Source organism: Zootoca vivipara, chromosome 15 (assembly GCF_965207765.1).
Source record: "Zootoca vivipara chromosome 15, rZooViv2.hap1.1, whole genome shotgun sequence".
Classification (NCBI taxonomy): domain Eukaryota; kingdom Metazoa; phylum Chordata; class Lepidosauria; order Squamata; family Lacertidae; genus Zootoca; species Zootoca vivipara.
The window spans coordinates 20,375,731-20,394,727 of record NC_142598.1 but is presented as its reverse complement, the minus strand read 5'-3'; the positions used below and the strand labels follow the sequence as shown (position 1 = coordinate 20,394,727).

Genomic DNA, 18,997 nt, shown 5'->3' with positions numbered 1-18,997 from the left:
TTTATCATTTGTTGGAATACTGCTTCTTGGCATTAAATATCTGACAGCTAAACACGTAGGGCCAGGGCCACAAACATAGTATGAGACTGTTTGCACTCACTCTTCATTCCATAGTAGTATAAAGGTAATAGCTAATAGTTTTCTAGTTTATATCATTACTTCATGCTAGTTAGTATCTGCAACTAAATATTTAGAACTCACATTTTGATATGCTGCATAAGACGGTGGTTATATCCCTCATAATGAAGTAAAATGTTAATTTGTTCTGTTTATGTAAAATTATATTAGCTCAAATTCATATTCCAGATTACCTTAACAAAATGTGGGTGAACACGCTGCCTATTTTTCCTTATAGTTGGTACCTTTTATAAACTTAGTTCTTCTGCAAGTTGTAATTTCTCCTAATATTTACTCTGCCACCACAACTTGGTTTACTCCAAAATAATCACTTTAAAAGCTTCTGTAAGAATTGAATGACAATTCCATCCCACAATGTTAAGATGATTTAAGGCAACTTTATTCTTTGAGTATTATTATCCCAGTGCTGCAGATTTCATTTACAGTTCAGTTGCAGTAAGAAAAGACAAATTAATCTTGTATTGAATTAGAGGGGAGAACATGATTCTGTGAAGATTACATCTAGGCACCTTATAAAAAAAATCAACGAAGTGTAACAAGTTCTTCAGAAGATGTTGGGTGGATGGCCACTGTCTGGTCAAAATCTGCTTTTGTTGCTCCCATTTTGACAGCCACAGCAAAGCCTTGAAGCATTTCATCACATCCCAATCCTTGCATATGAAGGCCTACCACCTTAAAAACAAACAACAAATAACATGTAATTAAGGCTTTGGTTTTGTATTGGTGCTTTAATACTCAAGACATCTCATTGACTCCCCAAACCAGCTTTCTCCATCAATAAAAATAGGCTTATATTTACAGTGTTCTCCTTCTCCAATATTGCTCCATTTGCTAGTTCTGCACAAAGTAGAGCCATGTGTGGTGTCTAAATAAGTATAAACAGACTAGTTGCTCACAGAATCTTTATTCTTCCCCGTATTGCTCACCTTCTCCTGTTTAGTTGCACACACCAGTTTCATTACACACTTTGTTTTCCTTTTAGTTACAGCATGATACATTGGGAAAAAAGAAGTTGTATAGGTTTTCACATTCTCACTTCCATATGTAGTTCTAGCTTCCGCTGAAACAGACAAACAGTAAGACAAAAATAAGCATATAGCCTACATAGCTAAGGAAAAGGAACCACAAAGCACAGCAATAATTGCCTTGCTTTAAAGGCCAAAAGGGAGGCTAGACGTGTCGGAATTGCTATACTAAATTTTTTGAAAGTGTTCGACGTGTCTAAACACAGATGTTACAAAGCAAGAATGGGGAAACTGCAGCCCTCCAGCTGTTGTAGTCTGGGTGTGTGTTTCACAACACACTTTTCTACTCAGTTGCCATTCACACTTGGCTGGCATCTCCTACATTGAAACTACCTCAAGCATGCCCACATTTCAGTAGAAGTCAAGATGGACACACCTCCAGTTCTGAACAGATGAGATCTGCAAATAGCATCTCTCTGTAAGCAAATACAGTATGCAGCGGCTGGTGCAGGTTCCACCCCTCCTCCGTGTGCAGGGCATGCCCACTGGCCCCAAAAAAGATTGGTGACCCCCTCCTGTAATCAAACAGCTCCCACAATCCCTAACCACTGGCCATGCAATATCTGAAAGGCCTCAGGTTCCCCATTCTGGTTTAGAGGGCCTTGGCTGCCAATTTTGCAACTCTTAAACCTTTCATGTTTAACAGTCCCAATTTTACATACTAATTTTGTTTTTTATGCTTTGAACAAATTAAGAAAATGTCTTCTGCACTGAGGTTCAGGAGGATCAGGGGGATGAAGCATACAATTCTACAGCCAGTTTCTAAATTCTACTTAGCATCTGCAATGTGTTAATGTAGGCACAACCTTTTGTTCTTTATATAGCCTTGCCAAGCCACTGGCAGAAAATGTCCTAGAGCAAAGGATAGAATGGTATTGCATGTCACAAATGCTTAAGGTTACAGCGCCATTTCTTTTGCTCACTGAGCCATAGGAACAAGCAAGACAACAAGGCCTAAGATCCTACCTTCTGTTAGTCCCACTGTTCCAATAGGTGGGTGACTGAAGACCACAGTAGGAATGTTGGTGTAGTCAAGTTTAGAATCTTCTTTCCTGTCAAAAATCCTGTGTGCCAGTTTCCTTCCAGCAGCTATTGCAACTGTAAGAATGAAATTTAGGCATGTCAGCTGGCATAGTAGCAGGCAACTGTGTCCATTGCCACTCTCCTCCAACGGATGCATGCAGTACAGGCGCCCCCCCCCCCCAATTTACATGGCGTAGGGTAGTCATGCTAAAATGTGGTATCTGCCCCAGTGCAGGTATGCTTACATATGAAGTGATCCAGTGGATGCAGCTGCATGGGGGAAGTATAGGCAGCCCCCAATTTACGCAGGGGTTACGTCCCGAGGCACTGCGAATGTTGGTGAAATCACATATAATTGAAACCCATTGAAAAAGCCTGCAAATACCCCTTTCTGTCCCCACCCTATTAGTGATGTCTTTATTACGTTTCCAGGTCAGTTCTGGGTTCAGCACAATGCACGTATACACAGTCACACATGTACTAAACACGTGTAAAAAGGGAGCTGCATGTATTTACATCTCCATTGCACTGCCCATTTATTTCTACTCTTTGCTTCCTGATTTTTAACCAGTTACTGATCCGTAAGAGGGCATCTTGCCTTATCCCACAATTGCCATGTCTACTCAAGAGCCTTCGTTGAAGAACTTTAACAAAAGGTCTCCTTGATCACCCCTATTCCCCATGCTTGTTACGCCTGAAGAACTTGTTGATATGCCTGAACAACCAGACCCAGTGATTTGTGAGTTTTTAATTTGCCAGGGATTGGGAACACTTGGTCCTCCAGACATTGCGGAACTACAAGTACCATTGTCCATGCTGGCTAGGGCCGATGGGAGCTGGAGTCCCAACAACATCTGTGAGTTTTAAATTTGCCAGGGATTGGGAACACTTGGTCCTCCAGACATTGCGGAACTACAAGTACCATTGTCCATGCTGGCTAGGGCTGATGGGAGCTGGAGTCCCAACAACAAAGGTTCCCTGTTCCTGGCCTAGAACTTCATCTCATCTCCAGAATTTGCATCAATTATTCTCCATATGACGGGGAACTAAAAAGCTTATGTATTGTTTACTTAGTGTGGCAGATCTAAAGGCAAACCTGATAGACTTCTAACAAGTCACATTGTCACACAATTCTTTAATTTTCTGCTAGTGTTTCAGAAATCAGAGATAAGGGAGATGCTAAGAGGTCACACCCAGACCTTATTGATGCAGTAGATTTACTACAATCAAAAGGCGGTAGTATTTTGTATAGCACCCAGAGAAGTTGATGAGCAGAAAAAGATCCCCAGGCAACCACTTGATTACTTCCCCATCTTCCTTCCTGTTCTCCTCTCCCACGCTATTTTTGGTGCAGTGTGCCCAGGTTTCCCCATAACATTATAGAAGCCTTTTGAGCAAATTAGCATACTAATGTTACCTGGTGTAAGAAGAGCTTTCCCACATACATCTCCAACAGCGTAGATCCCCTTTCTGCTGGTATTTTGGAGCTCATCAACAATAATATGACCCATAGAATCTACCTTAATATTCTAAAAATGGAAAGGATAGTTTAAGTCAAACATGACATTCTGGGGAAAGAGTATCCAAAACAAACAGCACTGATTCATCTCTTTATTTCTAAGCTGTGTAACTCTTCAGAAAAATTAAGGGAAGGGATGCCTTTTTATTCCCACGTAGCCTCAGCACACAAAACACACGGAACCATTTCAGAGGAGTCAGGCCTGAGCTGCGTGCTTAGTGACAGGAGCTATGTGGGATATTTTTTCCATAACATTTAAATGACATTTACTATGTTCAGAGCTTTGCATGTATTATCTCAATAATCCTATGAAAAAATGTAGGTTAGCATAAAATATTTGCTGGTGGGTGGAGGAATTGTTACTTAATATGGTGGTCTGCTCTTTTTATACGTATTTCTATTCATTCTTTTTAATACTCTAATCAGAACAGCTTTCTAGCTGAACAAAATTAGTTTTTAACTGACTAAACACTGCAGCTCCACTCATAACCACAACACGATGCCAACTATCATATAATCCAGATTCTATATGTAATGTATCAAAATCCCACATTATCTGAAAGAAATAAAATAATTCCTGCTCACCTGCTGGTCAAGATTTAGCCCCTCTGTGTTTGGCTTTCTACCAATGGCCCATAACAGACAATCAACATCCTCAATAGTTTTAAAGGTAGGTTTCTGACTTGGAGGAGAGGATGTTACATTTACCGACAGCAGTCCTGAAGGTGACTTTGTGACCGACTTGACCTGTTGAGAAACAGGAGACTTGAGGACAAAGAGCAAAATAGTACATACAATGACCATAAAGAATAGCTGCAAGGAAGGTGGATTTTAGGGCTCAACCCGATTGCCTGCTTCAAATTTGTTCTACAGTGATGTACCTCTAGTTGCGGATGGGATCCGTTCTGGAGCTCCAGTCAGATCCCGAGGTTTTCGCAACCGGAGGTGCCTGTTCTGCACACGTGCGTGGCACGGTAGAGCACTTTTGTGCATGCGCACATGGTGAAACCCAGAAAAATACTTCTGGGTTTGCTGCATGCGTATCCCGAAGGATACGTAACCAGAGATGCGCGTAAGTACAGGTACTGTATTTATTTCACAATTTCTTATAGTATCTTTTTTTAAAACCTCTTTATTAGATTTGACATGTCAAGTTATAGCCATGGCTACGTGCCTGCCACAATTCTGTAGAGAAAAACACAATTATGTTGCACCAGCACAGATACCAGCTTCCTTGGGATCTCTTAATTTCATTTGAAGAAAAACAACAAGGGCTGCAGGAATCTTTGAGAAGTCGCAGCAATGGCCAATTATGTTTTCCAGTGATCGGAGGATGAGGTTGGAGTGTCATGCATTGCTCCTGTGCTTCAAACATGCAGAATAAATTATGCAAAAGAAGTACTATGGAAAAAAGTATGCAAGATAGATTTTTTTAAAAAATGTTAAGTGCGAAACCTGCCCTAATTGTTGTTGGCCTTTTCCAGTTTTATATCAAATTTAAAATGTAAGGCCATGTGTTTTATGAACAGTGTCCAGTTTGTTTTTAGGGGAGGGAGCCCAGGCCTGTGCCACAGAGAAGTCACTTTGGTGCTGCTAATGCAGCAGAAACAATGCGAGAGGCAGCAGTTACGAGTTTCTGGTTTCTGCAGCCACAGCAGGCGCTGCAATTCTCCAGCAATTTGATTTCACCCCAGGAGGCGCTCTTCATTGTCCCCCGAGACAGACAGATGCCACCTTCAAATAATATAATTAATGCAAGCTGCAGAATTCAACCTTTCTTCATACGGAATGTGTGACTGACTGGTATCGGTACTCAGCCTTGATTTCCCAAAATGTACCAGACAAGGTGCAATAAATAGGAGCTCTGTTTTTCTACCTATGATCGGGCTACTAGCCCTATTAAAAGCAGCTATAAATACACCAATAAGAGAAGCAGCATGGGCAATGTTGAAGAAAAAGGAGGGTGGGGGAGTATTTTGTTACATGTTTCCTACTTCCTCTCATTAAGTATAATACCACTCATGGAAGAAATTAAAGCACAGTTCCTCAAACTGGTGCTTAATAAAAGGTATTAATCCGTTAAAACAAACAACAGCAAGACAAGATGGGAACATCCCTGCATACTTTGCCCCGATAGGAGATAGAATCATTCAGCCCCACAAAAACAATAAAAATGCACATTTTTTTATATTTTTAAATTAGATTTATACACCGCCCTTCATCACAGGATCTCAGGGTGCTACACAAGATAAAATACAAAGGAAAAACACAAGTAAATAGTTAAAACGAAAATAATAAAACAATACCCCCCCTAAATATAGGCACACAGAGATGATGAAAATGATACAGTACATAGATAATACCTGGGAATGTTTCCAGACTTCTACACCACCATTTTCCAGCTCCTGAGTACAGTTTGAGCTGATCAATGAATCAAAGTTTCTCAGCACCTGCCCAGGAAGAAAATTAAATAAGTCTGTGCAGACACATAGCATATCCACATAACTCATTCAAGAGAGCAAGTTTAGCAGTTACATCTTTTTCTGAATGCTTGTAATTTCCATATCACTGCATTTTTATAAGAAATTCCCGTAAACCGCTTTGAGGTCCACGTGAAAAACAATATACAGTGGGACCTCGACTTACGAATTTAATCCGTTCCGAATGCACACTCGTAGGTCGAAAACTTCGTAAGTCGAGTTTCCCATCGGAAACACAGTTTCCCATAGGGGAATGCATTGGAAACAGAAAAATCCGTAAGTCGAGAAAACCGCATCTAGAAACTCGTAAGTCGAGGAAACTGCATCTAGCCGCAAACAGGTTTTCCGTTCGGATGTCGGAAAAATCGTAGGCACGTGGCCACTTTTTCCGCTCGTAACTCGAAAACATCGGATGTCAAATAGCTCGTAAGTCGAGGTCCCACTGTATAAATACATTTAATAAATAGTAGTGGCTAACACCAGGCTGTAAACCTAGCAAGGGCAACTGACAAAACCACAGTTCTCTAAGCCTCTCCACCCCAAACCCTCAACATGTGGATAATAACACTGGCCTACTTTACAGAGGTGTTGTACTGTACAGATTATTGAAGACATAATGTGAATTGAACATTCAGCAACATTATATAAACACTTAAGCATTATTTTTTCCTTGTTTTATTGCACTCAGGCTTTTGCCCAGAAGGAACCTGGGCAAAGGTTTGCTGCTTTTCAGATTACAATGCAGGTCAATTTCACAAGAAATGAGAAGGGGTGTGGTACATTAATTGATTGATCAATCCATCCATATCAGTTAAAACCTCTTCCCCAACTTAAAATAATGCACTTATATATATATTTGTATGCCACCTTTCCATAGTTCAAACCATGCTCAAGGTGGCTTCCAACATTCTAAAATTACATAATTGTGAACAATGAAAGTAGTAATAAACAATAAATAAAACATCAAAAATACAGGTGAAACTCGGAAAATTAGAATATTGTCAAAAAGTGCATTTATTTCAGTAATGCAACTTACTATTTTTTATTTTTATTTTTACAAATGCTTTCTTTTGGAAATTCCACAGTAATAAAACAAATAGTTACAATAATACAAAAATAAACATTGCTATTACATTTCATTAATTACAGTCCATTTATAATTGACCCGCCTAACAACAAATAATTACAATTACAACAAATAAAGGCTTGACATATCTTGCTTTGCATGTCATGCATCTATCTCATATATTGGTTTCACCTTTTAAGTTTCATTACTGAAATAAATGCACTTTTCGACAATATTCTAATTTTCAGAGTTTCACCTGTATACAATCAAATTAAACAATTTCCACATAAATCATAGTAAGATCTAAAATAAAGATACAAAAATCAATACTGATAGCAACAACCCCCCTCAACAAAACATACTAAATAATGCCCCAGCCCAAGAGTCTTAGCTTTTGTGGCTGGAGTCAGTCCGGGCTCCAGATCAGGTGGGAAAAGGCCTGCAAGGCAGGGAGCAGGCCTTCCAGAACTCACAGCCAAGATGGTTTCTGGCCTGGATCTGGATTATTGGGAATTCCTCTTCCTCATCCCCTAAGACAACTGTGAATTAAAAGCACTTGCAGCTCTCCACTTTACACAGCACGGACACCGGAAGAGCATGGCAGCCTGACTGCAATGGGAAAGTGCATCCTAGCTAGCGGACTACAGAGGCCGCACCTGTGGCCTGGACACAGCAACAGCTAGAAAACTCAAGTAACAGGGTCCCATTAGCCAGTGCTAAGAGATACCACGTCTTGCAGCAGACAGATCCTGGATGTCTCATAGCAATGGCAAGAGAAGGTTTGCATGCAGCCGGCTGCCAGGGATTTAAGTAAGGGTCTTGCTTGCAGCTTTGGAGAACCAAAGTAGCTCCTTGGGAGAGGAGAAAAGCTAGAGAGGTTCCACTCAGCTGGCAAATCAGAGTCTAGCTTCTTGCAGAGGTTTTCAACCTTTTTGAGTCCACGGCTCCCTTGACCAACTACATTTTTTCTGCGGCACCCCCTGGCCAGCCCCAGAGGCACCATTCGCCTAGGGAGCTTGTAGCCAGTGCTGCTGCAACAACCAGCTGGGCAAGCTTTTGGAGGCAGAGATGCGAGAGGGTGCTAGAGGAGGGGGGGAAGGAAAGAGAGACAGAGGCCAGTGTTGCCCACGGCACCCCTGACTACCATTCAAGCACACTGCACACTGGTTGAAAACCACTGGCATCTTGGAATGAATCATCCTTTGACTCACTTTTAGATGGCTTTTTACTCAGAGTTCTGGGCACAGTCTTCCTGTGTGTCCATCGTGCCGGATGAGTGTTTCCTTGCCCAGCTAAATCAATCCAAGGAATTAAAAGCGTGCACAACAGAACCCCAGCCTTGCTTTTTATTGCATTAGCCAATATAGAGCAAAGCAGTCAGGACAAGGAAAAAGGGAGTGTGCCTTACCTCACCATAACGTATCAGTAAGGACGTCTTGGAACCCAGGGCTGAAAGAATGCCAGCTATCTCCACAGCTATGTATCCGGCACCGACCACAAGACTGCGCCTGAAAGAATAATGGGTTTTCAGCCATATCACACACACACTCTACGAAGTTCCTGTTGGAAATATATTCTACTGCACCCTGAACTATGCTTTGCCTGAGTGCCTCGTACGGAGGCAGTAAGGATCTTCACTCAGCACACAGTTAAAACTATGGAAGCTGCTACTCAAAATGTAGTCATCCATTTAAAAAGGTAAAGGGACCCCTGACCATTGGGTCTAGTCGCGGACGACTCTGGGGTTGTGGCGCTCATCTCGCTTTACTGGCCGAGGGAGCAGACGTTTGTCCGCAGAGTTTTTCCGGGTTATGTGGTCAGCATGATTTGACTAAGCCACTTGTGGCGAAACCAGAGCAGCACACAGAAACGCCATTTACCTTCCCGCCAGAGTGGTACCTATTTATCTACTTGCACTTTGACATGCTTTCGAACTGCTAGGTTGGCAGGAGCTGGGACCAAGCAACCAAGCAAAGGAGGCTTTGTCATGCTGGCCACATAACCTGGAAGCTGTATACGCCGGCTCCCTTGGCCAATGGAGCGAGATGAGCGCCGCAACCCCAGAGTTGGTCATGACTAGACCTAATGGTCAGGGGTCCTTTAAGGTGCTACTGGAAGGAATATTTTTATTTTGTTCAGGTGCTATATGGGGCATCTTTAGCAATTCTGCAACTTGCAACAGTAAATACAGCACTATGAGGGAACTCGCTAGCCTTTTTCCTGCACTTAGATATTTACAGTATAGACATTTGAGGGATGTACTTGAGCCCCACCTCACCCCGCCTATCGCACAGTAACCCACAGGCAGCATGCTCCATTTCTCAAATAATCTCCATTATGATGTGGAAACTGAGAACAGGTTCACCCTGGATTGGCAACTTACTTGGGCAGCTCTTCAAGGTCAAAAAAACCATCACTAGTAATTCCCAAACTGGCCCCTGCAAAGCAATGAGACACTACCCTGAATATCAAAGTCCACTTATGTATAAATAGATCTTAGCTATGCAAATATTCAACTTTTCTTACAGCTCATTCAATAATGCAGACCCGCTTCATACAATGCAATTCAATACCGCAAGCAGGAAAAACAGGCTTCTCCTAAACTGGGGCGAAGATGGTAAACATCTGAAAAATGTGGCGAATACACTACCACAATTACGTCTGCAGCAATCCTGAAATTGTAAGTTCCTTGGGGCAGGGGTTGCCGGACTTTTCAAAAATTAATTCATGTACATTTATGACCCTTAATAATTAACAGGGAGAGGGGAAGAGGAGGAACATTTCTGAAAAATGCATGTATTCCCCAAAGATCAGCAAAACACAACGAGCAGCACAGGCAATGAGGGCAACTGCGTTTGCCAAGGATTAATGTTACAAAGTACAGAAGGTTATTGCTTAATCTTTTGAAGCAAGAAGCTCAACTGTCATCTCAGCTTTTTTAGATCTTTCCTAATTACAGGACAAAGAGAGCTATTTCCATTGGCTTTACCTCACCACCCATCTAAGAAGCCTTCGGTCTTGATGAGATTCTTGCCTTTTAGAATGAAATGGGGGGAAGGTAACAAGTAGGGCTGGGTGATATCTGGTTATCACCTGTAAAATATCATGACATATCAACATATCACAATCTGTGAAATAAGGATGGAGCTATGTAGAGGCATTGGCAGACATCACAGTTTTCCCCACATTGTGATTTTTGCATAGCTCATGCGTGCACACACATAACTTGAGTCACAATATATTGCCAGGTCAAACATTATGAAACCAATATCACAATATGGACTTTGTTTCGGACAATATATCGATACATCATCCAGCCCTAGTAACAGGCAATAATGATGATGATGTCATTAGCTTTTTGGATATGAAGTTACTGGATATTTCTAATTCTGAACTATATGATCATTTAAACTTTGGTGTATGTTAAATGAACTTTCAACCACTGAATTTTTAGCGTTACATTGTAATGATATCATAATTTTCATTATGTATCATTATTATTGGGATACACTGGTACCTCGGTTTAAGTACACATTTGGTTCCGGAAGTCTGTACTTAACCTGAAGCGTACTTAACCTGAAGCGAACTTTCCCATTGAAAGTAATGGAAAGTGGATTAATCCGTTCCAGACGGGTCTGCGGAGTACTCAACCTGAAGCATACTTAACCTGAAGTTTGAGTATAATTCAGGGGTTCCCCAAACAAAGCCCCAGGGGCCGGATGCGGCCCAATCGCCTTCTAAATCCGACCCACAAATGGTCCGGGTATCAGCATGTTTTTACATGAGTAGAATGTGTCCTTATATTTAAAATGCATCTCTGGGTTATTTGTGGGGCATAGGAATTTGTTCATTTCCCCCCAAAAAAATATAGTCCGGCCCCCCACAAGGTCTGAGGGACAGTGGACCGGCCCCCTGCTGAAAACGTTTGCTGACCCCTGTGTAATTGGTTCTGGAAGTCCGTACTTAACCTGAAGCGTACTTAACCGGAAGCGAACTTTCCCATTGAAAGTAATGGTCAGTGGATTAATCCGTTCCAGATGGGCCTGCGGAGTACTTAAACTGAAAGTACTCAAACCGAAGCGTACTTAAACTGAGGTATGACTGTACTGTGCTTAGACAGTTGAAGTGCTTTGAGAAACAGCTATGATTGCAAAAAATGTGGCATGTAAATGACTTACCCGGTACCTCACTTTCACTGGGGACTGAAGGCTGCCCACCAGTTGCAATCAGGATATGGGGTGCTGTGTATTTTTTACCATCCACTTCAATCGTGCAATTGCCATCAGGTGTGAACGAAGCATCACCACGGATAGTTTCTACATAAGACTAATGAAATTAAGTTGAAAATGAGCTGTCAATCTATACGTCAATTCAAAGACCAGATAAAGAATTTCACAAGACATTTTAGCTATTCCCTATGTGGGTTAAACCACAGAGCCTAGGGCTTGCCGATCAGGTCAGCGGTTTGAATCCCTGCAGCGGGGTACACTCCTGTTGCTCGGTCCCTGCTCCTGCCAACCTAGCAGTTCAAAAGCACATCCAAGTGCAAGTAGATAAATAGGTACCACTCCAGCGGGAAGGTAAACGGCATTTCCGTGCGCTGCTCTGGTTCACCAGAAGCGGCTTAGTCATGCTGGCCACATGACCCGGACGCTGTATGCCGGCTCCCTCGGCCAGTAAAGTGAGATGAGCGCCGCAACGCCAGAGTCATCCGCAACTGGACCTAATGGTCAGGGGTCCCTTTACCTTTACCTATGTTGTCATAGTGCTACCTGGATGGTGAGCCAATATCTCTTATCTGTTGATTCTCTCATGAATTTAAATAGTTGAACAAGTCTGGGTTATCTAAATCTCTTCTATAAACTTTGTCATAAATTCAGAGAAACTTCTAAATTGAAAGAGCAGGTAGAATTAAGGGCATGACAGACCTAAATTCATTACATCCTCTCTCCAAACTTCTATAGGGGAATTAGGATCTCAAATAGATAATTATTTGTACTCTCAGCATACAAACTATACTTCCCAGGGTTACTTAAAGAACCTATGACAGATAGGGGGAAAAGATTGATATAAAATCAACATATATTAGCAATGTAGATAGGACTAAGACATTCCCAGAGGTGGGGCTGCAAATCCTAAAGCATTTCAGGATTGGTGAGAGAGATTTTACAAAAGTGCTGTGCTCTGAAATTAAAGGAAAATATTTCCAGGAGTGAAGGATGGTTATCTCAAAGGAGTAAGCCAGGCATCCCCCAACTGCGGCCCTCCAGATGTTTTGGCCTACAACTCCCATGAGTCCTAGCTAAGAGGACCAGTGGTCAGGGATGATGGGAATTGTAGTCCAAAACATCTGGAGGGCCAAAGTCTGGGGATGTCTGGAGTAAGTTGATGAACCAGCAGAGCCCTCTGGATTCTATACTTTGAAACTCATCGCTTGCAGCTGGAGGAAAGAGGCTTAACGATTGGTTGAGGTGCAAAACAGGAACATTTACAAACCTTGTTCAAATTATTTTGATAGATATCATTCAGTCGTTTCACATAAGCATCACGCTTTTCCTTAATTACTCTGTAATAAAATAAGTTTTGTGTGACAAAATTATCTCTCTCTTGCACTAGCAAAACTATGGCTCAGAAAACAACAACCTTGTCCCTCCTTTCAAATCCCCATTCATTGCTTGCTTCAGGAATTTACAGACCATCAAAAAAATCAAGATGCAGGTACATTGGATAGGCAGAACTGTTTATAAAGCCAGTAGCCAACTGTTTATAAAGCCAACATAATAAAACCAGAAGATGAGCCAGTTTTTAAATAGCTTCAAACTTTTGTCTCCATTGACTGAGCTGCTGTGCTGTCAAAAGATAGTCTTGTGCATCGCCCATGCATTTCGATGGGACAAGAATATAAAAACCTCCTAGTAGATTGGAGGAAATCTGATGAATGGGGTACATTCAGCTACTATTAATGATGCTCCAAATATTTCACACATATTCCACTCAATTCAATGGGGCAAGCATATCAGAACCTCTTAGTAGATTGTACCCCACTCATCACATTAGTCTGATGGTGCACATTTATTTCCATAGAAAGTAATTTTAACCTGACTTACCGCCAGTTAAACTTCACATCAGATACTTCAAAACCATAATCTGAATGATCATGGATGAATTCAGAGTGGACAGCAGTGTTCCACATCACCTGTTTGGGGAGGGGAGGGTGCAGTGAGAACATCCAGGGTTTAATTTAAAAATAAATGAAAAACCAAACACGTAAATGCATAAAGGATTTTACATTGGGACAGCGGTTTAGACATATCAGGCCCACACAACTTGCAACCCACCATGATAAACGTAACCCACTAGGCATGCACTGTAGTCTGTGAAATACTTTAAAAACTCAATTTTAAATTCACTCAGTCATTCTCTAAAGCAGTTCCTCTCCTGGTAACTACCAGCTTTTTAAACAAGAATAGCCTGAAAGATTCTCACTCACCCCCAAAAGCAGTGGGACAGGAGACCTGTATCTTCAGTCAACCTGCCATTTACAACTCTACTTGCTTTGCCCAAAAGAGTGGCTTCTAGGCAAAGGGCACACTCCATTTGCCAGCCTCCCTGCGGCTACTTGGAAGCAGCCACTGTCTGCAACAGATGGATACACCAGCCTTCAATTTTCTAATAAACGATTATGATCCAAATATTTCTTTTTCATTTTATTTCCCCCAAATGAGCACCATTGCATTAAGCTATTTTGATTTTGTCTTCCCACCAAAATACGCCAAAGCAATTTCCTAAGCTAACATTTGAGCCTGTTCACGGAGAAGGCAAAAGAAAAACCAGTAACGTTTTCTTTCTAACAATGAAGGGCGCTTGCTTCATACATTGCGAGGTTGGCTTCTCAACCCCTCAGAACCGGAACAGCCAGAAGAGCCTTGGGAAATTAGGCACTTAGCAGGAGTAACAGCAATCCTATATTAGAAAGTGGAGAAGCGAAGCAATGGCTCCCCCGGTGTATACGAAGCCACACCAGCTCACAATGGCCAAGAGTGTAAAGACAGTTGTCTTTTTGTTTTGTTTTGCTGCGACAGCTCACACTTGACATAGATGGGGAGTCCCCAAGGAAGGGTCCCTGGAGCAATCTACAAGGCTTAAGTCTAGCAGACCTCAAGCCTCTGGGACCCCCACCATTGGTAGGACAACCAGTGAAGTAGAAAGGCACATGCTGTCTTTTACATGCCATCTAACATCCACCCAGCCATCTGATAGCATTTAGTTTATTATTTGGAATCTTGTCTTTATGTTGTATGTTATGTGTTTGCGATTGTACAATTTTAATTTGAAAAACTAAATAAATAATATACGTACAGCATATGTATATGTATATGTATGTATCAGCAAAAGTTGAACTGTGCACTGAAATCTCTGCTTTGAAGCGTACGCTTTATCCTCAATGCAATCAAACTGAGACTCAGTACAGTCATACCTCGGGTTGCGTTCGCTGCGGGTTGAGTACTTTCGAGTTAAGTACTCGGCGGACCCGGAAGTATTTACTTCCAGGTTCCACCGCCCGTGCATGCGCAGAAGTGCTCTATTGGCGCTTCGCACATACGCTTTATCAGCGCTCTGGATACGTACTTTTCGGGGTGCAAATGGCACCCCAGAACGGATCAGGTACGTATCCAGAGGTACCACTGTATGGAAAAATAAGAATGCTAAGTTTACTACAGTCAAACCTTGGTTGTTGAACGTAATCCGTTCCGGAAGCCCGTTCGGCTTCCAAAACGTTTGGCAAAGTGCAGCTTCCGATTGGTTGCAAGAGCTTCCTGCACTCAAGCGGAAGCCGTGTCGGATGTTCAGCTTCCGAAAAACATTTGAAAATCGGAGCATTTACTTCCAGGTTTTCAGTGTCCGAGAGCCAAAACGTTTCAAAACGGGGCCGTTCGGGAACCGAGGTTTGATTATACAGTATTTTAAAACCATTTCTAGCTGTTACTGCTGCTAAGTTTTCACTTCACACAATTTTTTTTAAAAAAATATATAGAACAAATGAATAGTGACACGTTAAATGGTTTGTTTTTACCTTTTTAGGAACACATCCAACATTCACCTGAAAACGAAAAATAAACAGTGTCAAGCACCAACGCTACTAAGCAAGTATTTAGCAAACATGCACAAACAGGTTAAAAGATAACTTAGCTGGTCTCTAAGGTGCTACTGGAAGGAATTTTTTTAGGTTAAAAGATAATTTGTTATGGATAGCTTTTTATTATTAATTTATTACAGTAGTTCAGAGGCATACTGCCCTAATATACACCCAACATGAGTGGTAGGCATTGCTATCTTTATCCTCCATAAATTTGTCAAATCCCCTCTGAAAACCATACAAGCTGGTGGGCATCTTGAGGTAGCAAATCTCATACATAGTTCAACAATGGACTGTGTGAAGGAAGTGTTTTCCTTACCTGGATATAATAAATATGGAGATTATAAGTGACCTACCTTACTTGTAAGGGTGATTGAGATAATGTATGTGAAGTACTGGATTCCGGCATGAGATGGAATTGCATTGCTGACTAACAAAATTATTTTAGATTTGGATTTTATTGTTGTCTTGTATTACATGTTACTACTGTCTTTGTGTGAGTTACCGTAATTGCTTCCAAAGCTTTGGTTACAATGTTGCCCATACATTTAAGAAATAAACATTTAACTACAATAAATATAAGGTATCACAATTATACTGTATATTCCGGCGTATAAGACGACTGGGCGTATAAGACGACCCCCAACTTTTCCAGTTAAAATATAGAGTTTGGGATATACTCGCCATATAAGAAATACGACCCGGCGTATAAGATGACCCCCGACTTTTGATTTTTCCTGGGTTAAAAAGTACAGTGGTACCTCTACTTACGAATTTAATGCGTTCCAAACGCACATTTGTAAGTAGAAAAAATTTGTAAGTCGAATCCCATAGGAATGCATTGGGAGAAAAAAAATCGTAAGTAGAAAAAATCCTATCTAAACCGCATCCAAGATGGCGGACGGAGCTCCATTCGTAAGTAGAGTTATTCGTAAGTAGAGGTACCACTGTAGTCTTATACGCAGGAATATACAGTAAATATAACAGTTGCCTCCTCCATTGTTGAAATTCTGTAGAAAGCTCCTCGGAAGCAGATGTGCAATGATGGGTTCCTTACATTCAGTCACGTTCTAATGTGACCAAGAAACAGAACTCAGAATGGGGGCTTTGCAGAAAGAAACAAGACATGATTCTCAATTACTTGATTTTCAACAGAAGAGGGCCTCACAGGAAGAGAGCAAGTTTAGTACCTCACTGCTTTGTGGTGTCAGCCGACAGGCCCTGCCCCTGCTTCCATATAATTAAATGGTTACAGCCATTCGTTCCAACTTGGGGGGGGGGGGTGACACTTGGAATATTACAAGAAGATTAAAACAGCCCTGAGTGCTCCCTGGAAGGACAGATCGTGAAGCTGAGGCTCCAATACTTTGGCCACCTCATGAGAAGAGAAGAATCCTTGGAAAAGACCCTGATGTTGGGAAAGATTGAGGGCACTAGGAGAAGGGGACGACAGAGGACGAGATGGTTGGACAGTGTTCTCGAAGCTACGAACATGAGTTTGACCAAACTGCGAGAGGCAGTGCAAGACAGGAGTGCCTGGCGTGCTATGGTCCATGGGGTCACGAAGAGTCGGACACGACTAAACGACTAAACAACAACAAACCCTGCACCACGGGCAACTGGGTAACCTGGCCCTCACAAATCAAGAACCCAGAAAGGATGGCAACAAACACATGATTAAAAATTACATTTATATCATGTTTTTCCTAAAACGAGATCAAACTGATCTGTAGAAAGGACTGTGAACTGAAAGCAGATACACTGTATGTACTTTTGTAACCCAAGAAAATATTTAATAAAAACAAAGTTTTAAAAAGATACATGGCTCTCTTCTCTCGCCATTTTATATGCTCACAACAACCCTGTGAGGTAGATTAGGCTGAGAGGCAGAGATTGGTCCAAAGTCCACCCATGAGCTTCATAGCTGAGGGGGAGATTTAAATCTTGGTTTTCCCAGGACTTTTTAGCCACTACCATAATAAATGACATGTCGCACAGGCGTAGCCAGGATTTTTGTTAGGTGAGGCAGGACTTGGGGGGAGGGGTGGCGTATGGAACGTCCTGAAATTTAAGCCATAATTTCTGCCTAAAGAACTAGACATAAAGAGAACACACAGTGGCCTTCTCTCTCTGTCAAATGCATGCACACATTTCCTCTGTTCTTCCTTCCAAGTTCAGTGTGTCTGTCTGTGTGCATGTGTGAGCACGCACACAAGGAAATAAAAAACGGAAAACAGATTAATCTTATTGCAACTTTCCTGTGCTCCTGGTCATCCTTAAGCGTGGGGTGCAGGGCAATAAACACCTGAGAGATGCATCTAGGGTTAGAGCATCTGACTTGCACATAGGGAGGTCCCAAGGTTCAATCCCCAGGCAGGGGCTGGGAGAGACCCTGGAGAGCCCGTCGTCAGTCCTTGTTGACAATACTGAGCTTGAGGGACCACTATTCAGCTTCATATATAAACATAGACTTGTAGAGCTGGAAGGGGCTCCAAGGGTCATCTAGCCCAACCCGCTTCAATGCAAGAATCTCAGCTAGATCATACAGGACAGGCGGTCACGCCACCTTCCTTTGCACTGCGTTTCACGGAATCACAGAGTTCCCCCCCCAGGGTCATCTAGTCCGACCCGCTGCGCCTGCAAGGCAGGACTCCCAACTACACCATAAGCCCCAGAGGGCCGCCCAGACTTCCAGGCCGCCCGTGTTTCCTCCAGGCCAAATTTTCTAACCCGCCTCTCCCCTCCCGCTCCGGGACTCACGCAGGTGCCGCCCAGCCGCCCTCTCTCCACCACGGCCACCCGAGCGCCGAGCTCCGCCGCCCGCCGAGCGCTGGCCAGGCCGCCCGAGCCGCCTCCGAGCACCAGGTAGTCGAAGGCCATGGAAGAGGAGGAGGCGCGGAGCTGGGCCATGGCGGCGGCTGCAGCGCGACTGGCAGGAAGGAGGAAGGCAGCCACGGCCAGGGGAGAACGCGGGCGCGGCCACCGCATCCCGCCTCTTGTCCTGCCCCTGCAGCGGGCGAGGCGAGGCGAGAGAAGGAGGGCAGGCGGCGCCGCCGAGGAAGGCAGGCCAGGCAGCGGCGCTGGAGGGCGCCAAGACGCGGCGCGGCGCCTCGGTTAGGCCGCCTCGGGGAGGGAAGGAGCCCCTGCGGGAGAAAGCGGGCCCTGCTGCCGGATTTACGCATAAACTAGGGACGTCCAACTCCTAATAGACTGCGATCTACTCGCATTAAAAAAAACACACACTGGCAGTGATCTACCTCAGGCACCCCCAAACTTCAGCCCTCCAGATGTTTTGGACTACAATTCCCATCATCCCTGACCACTGGTCCTGTTAGCTAGGGATCATGGGAGTTGTAGGCCAAAACATCTGGATGGCTGCAGTTTGGGGATGCCTGATCTACCTGTTGTGTATTGAGTCAATGGATTTTATAGGTATCTGTATTATTATTGTCTGTATTTGCATTGGGGTAGAATCATAGAATCCTAGAGTTGGAAGAGACCACAAGGGCCATCCAGTCCAACCCCCTGCCAAGCAGGAAACACCATCAAAGCATTCCTGACATATGGCTGTCAAGCCTCTGCTTGAAGACCTCCAAAGGAGGAGACTCC

General features: G+C 43.0%; 1 protein-coding gene across 1 annotated transcript; it reads right to left on the bottom strand.

The window, feature by feature from the left end:
- Positions 1–495: 495 nt before the first annotated feature.
- GSR (glutathione-disulfide reductase) lies at positions 496–18,658 on the bottom strand. The gene is made up of 13 exons (XM_035140701.3): positions 18,149–18,658; positions 15,326–15,352; positions 13,359–13,447; positions 12,748–12,817; positions 11,430–11,577; positions 9,635–9,689; positions 8,660–8,759; positions 6,069–6,155; positions 4,291–4,452; positions 3,604–3,715; positions 2,130–2,261; positions 1,065–1,198; positions 496–810 (listed from the first exon to the last, which is right to left on the bottom strand). The coding sequence occupies exons 1-13, from the start codon at positions 18,374–18,376 to the stop codon at positions 661–663; spliced, it is 1,494 nt and encodes a 497-aa protein (XP_034996592.2). The 5' UTR covers positions 18,377–18,658; the 3' UTR covers positions 496–660.
- Positions 18,659–18,997: the final 339 nt, after the last annotated feature.

Excerpts from the sequence above, each read along its gene's own strand:
- GSR (XM_035140701.3), bottom strand. The coding sequence starts at position 18,376 with ATGCGGTGGCCGCGCCCGCGTTCTCCCCTGGCCGTGGCTGCCTTCCTC. Across the intron at positions 11,578-12,747 it reads ATCAAAATAATTTGAACAAG|TCTTATGTAGAAACTATCCG; the intron begins GTTTGTAAATGT and ends TAATTTCATTAG. Across the intron at positions 1,199-2,129 it reads AACAGTGGGACTAACAGAAG|CGGAAGCTAGAACTACATAT; the intron begins GTAGGATCTTAG and ends TGTCTGTTTCAG.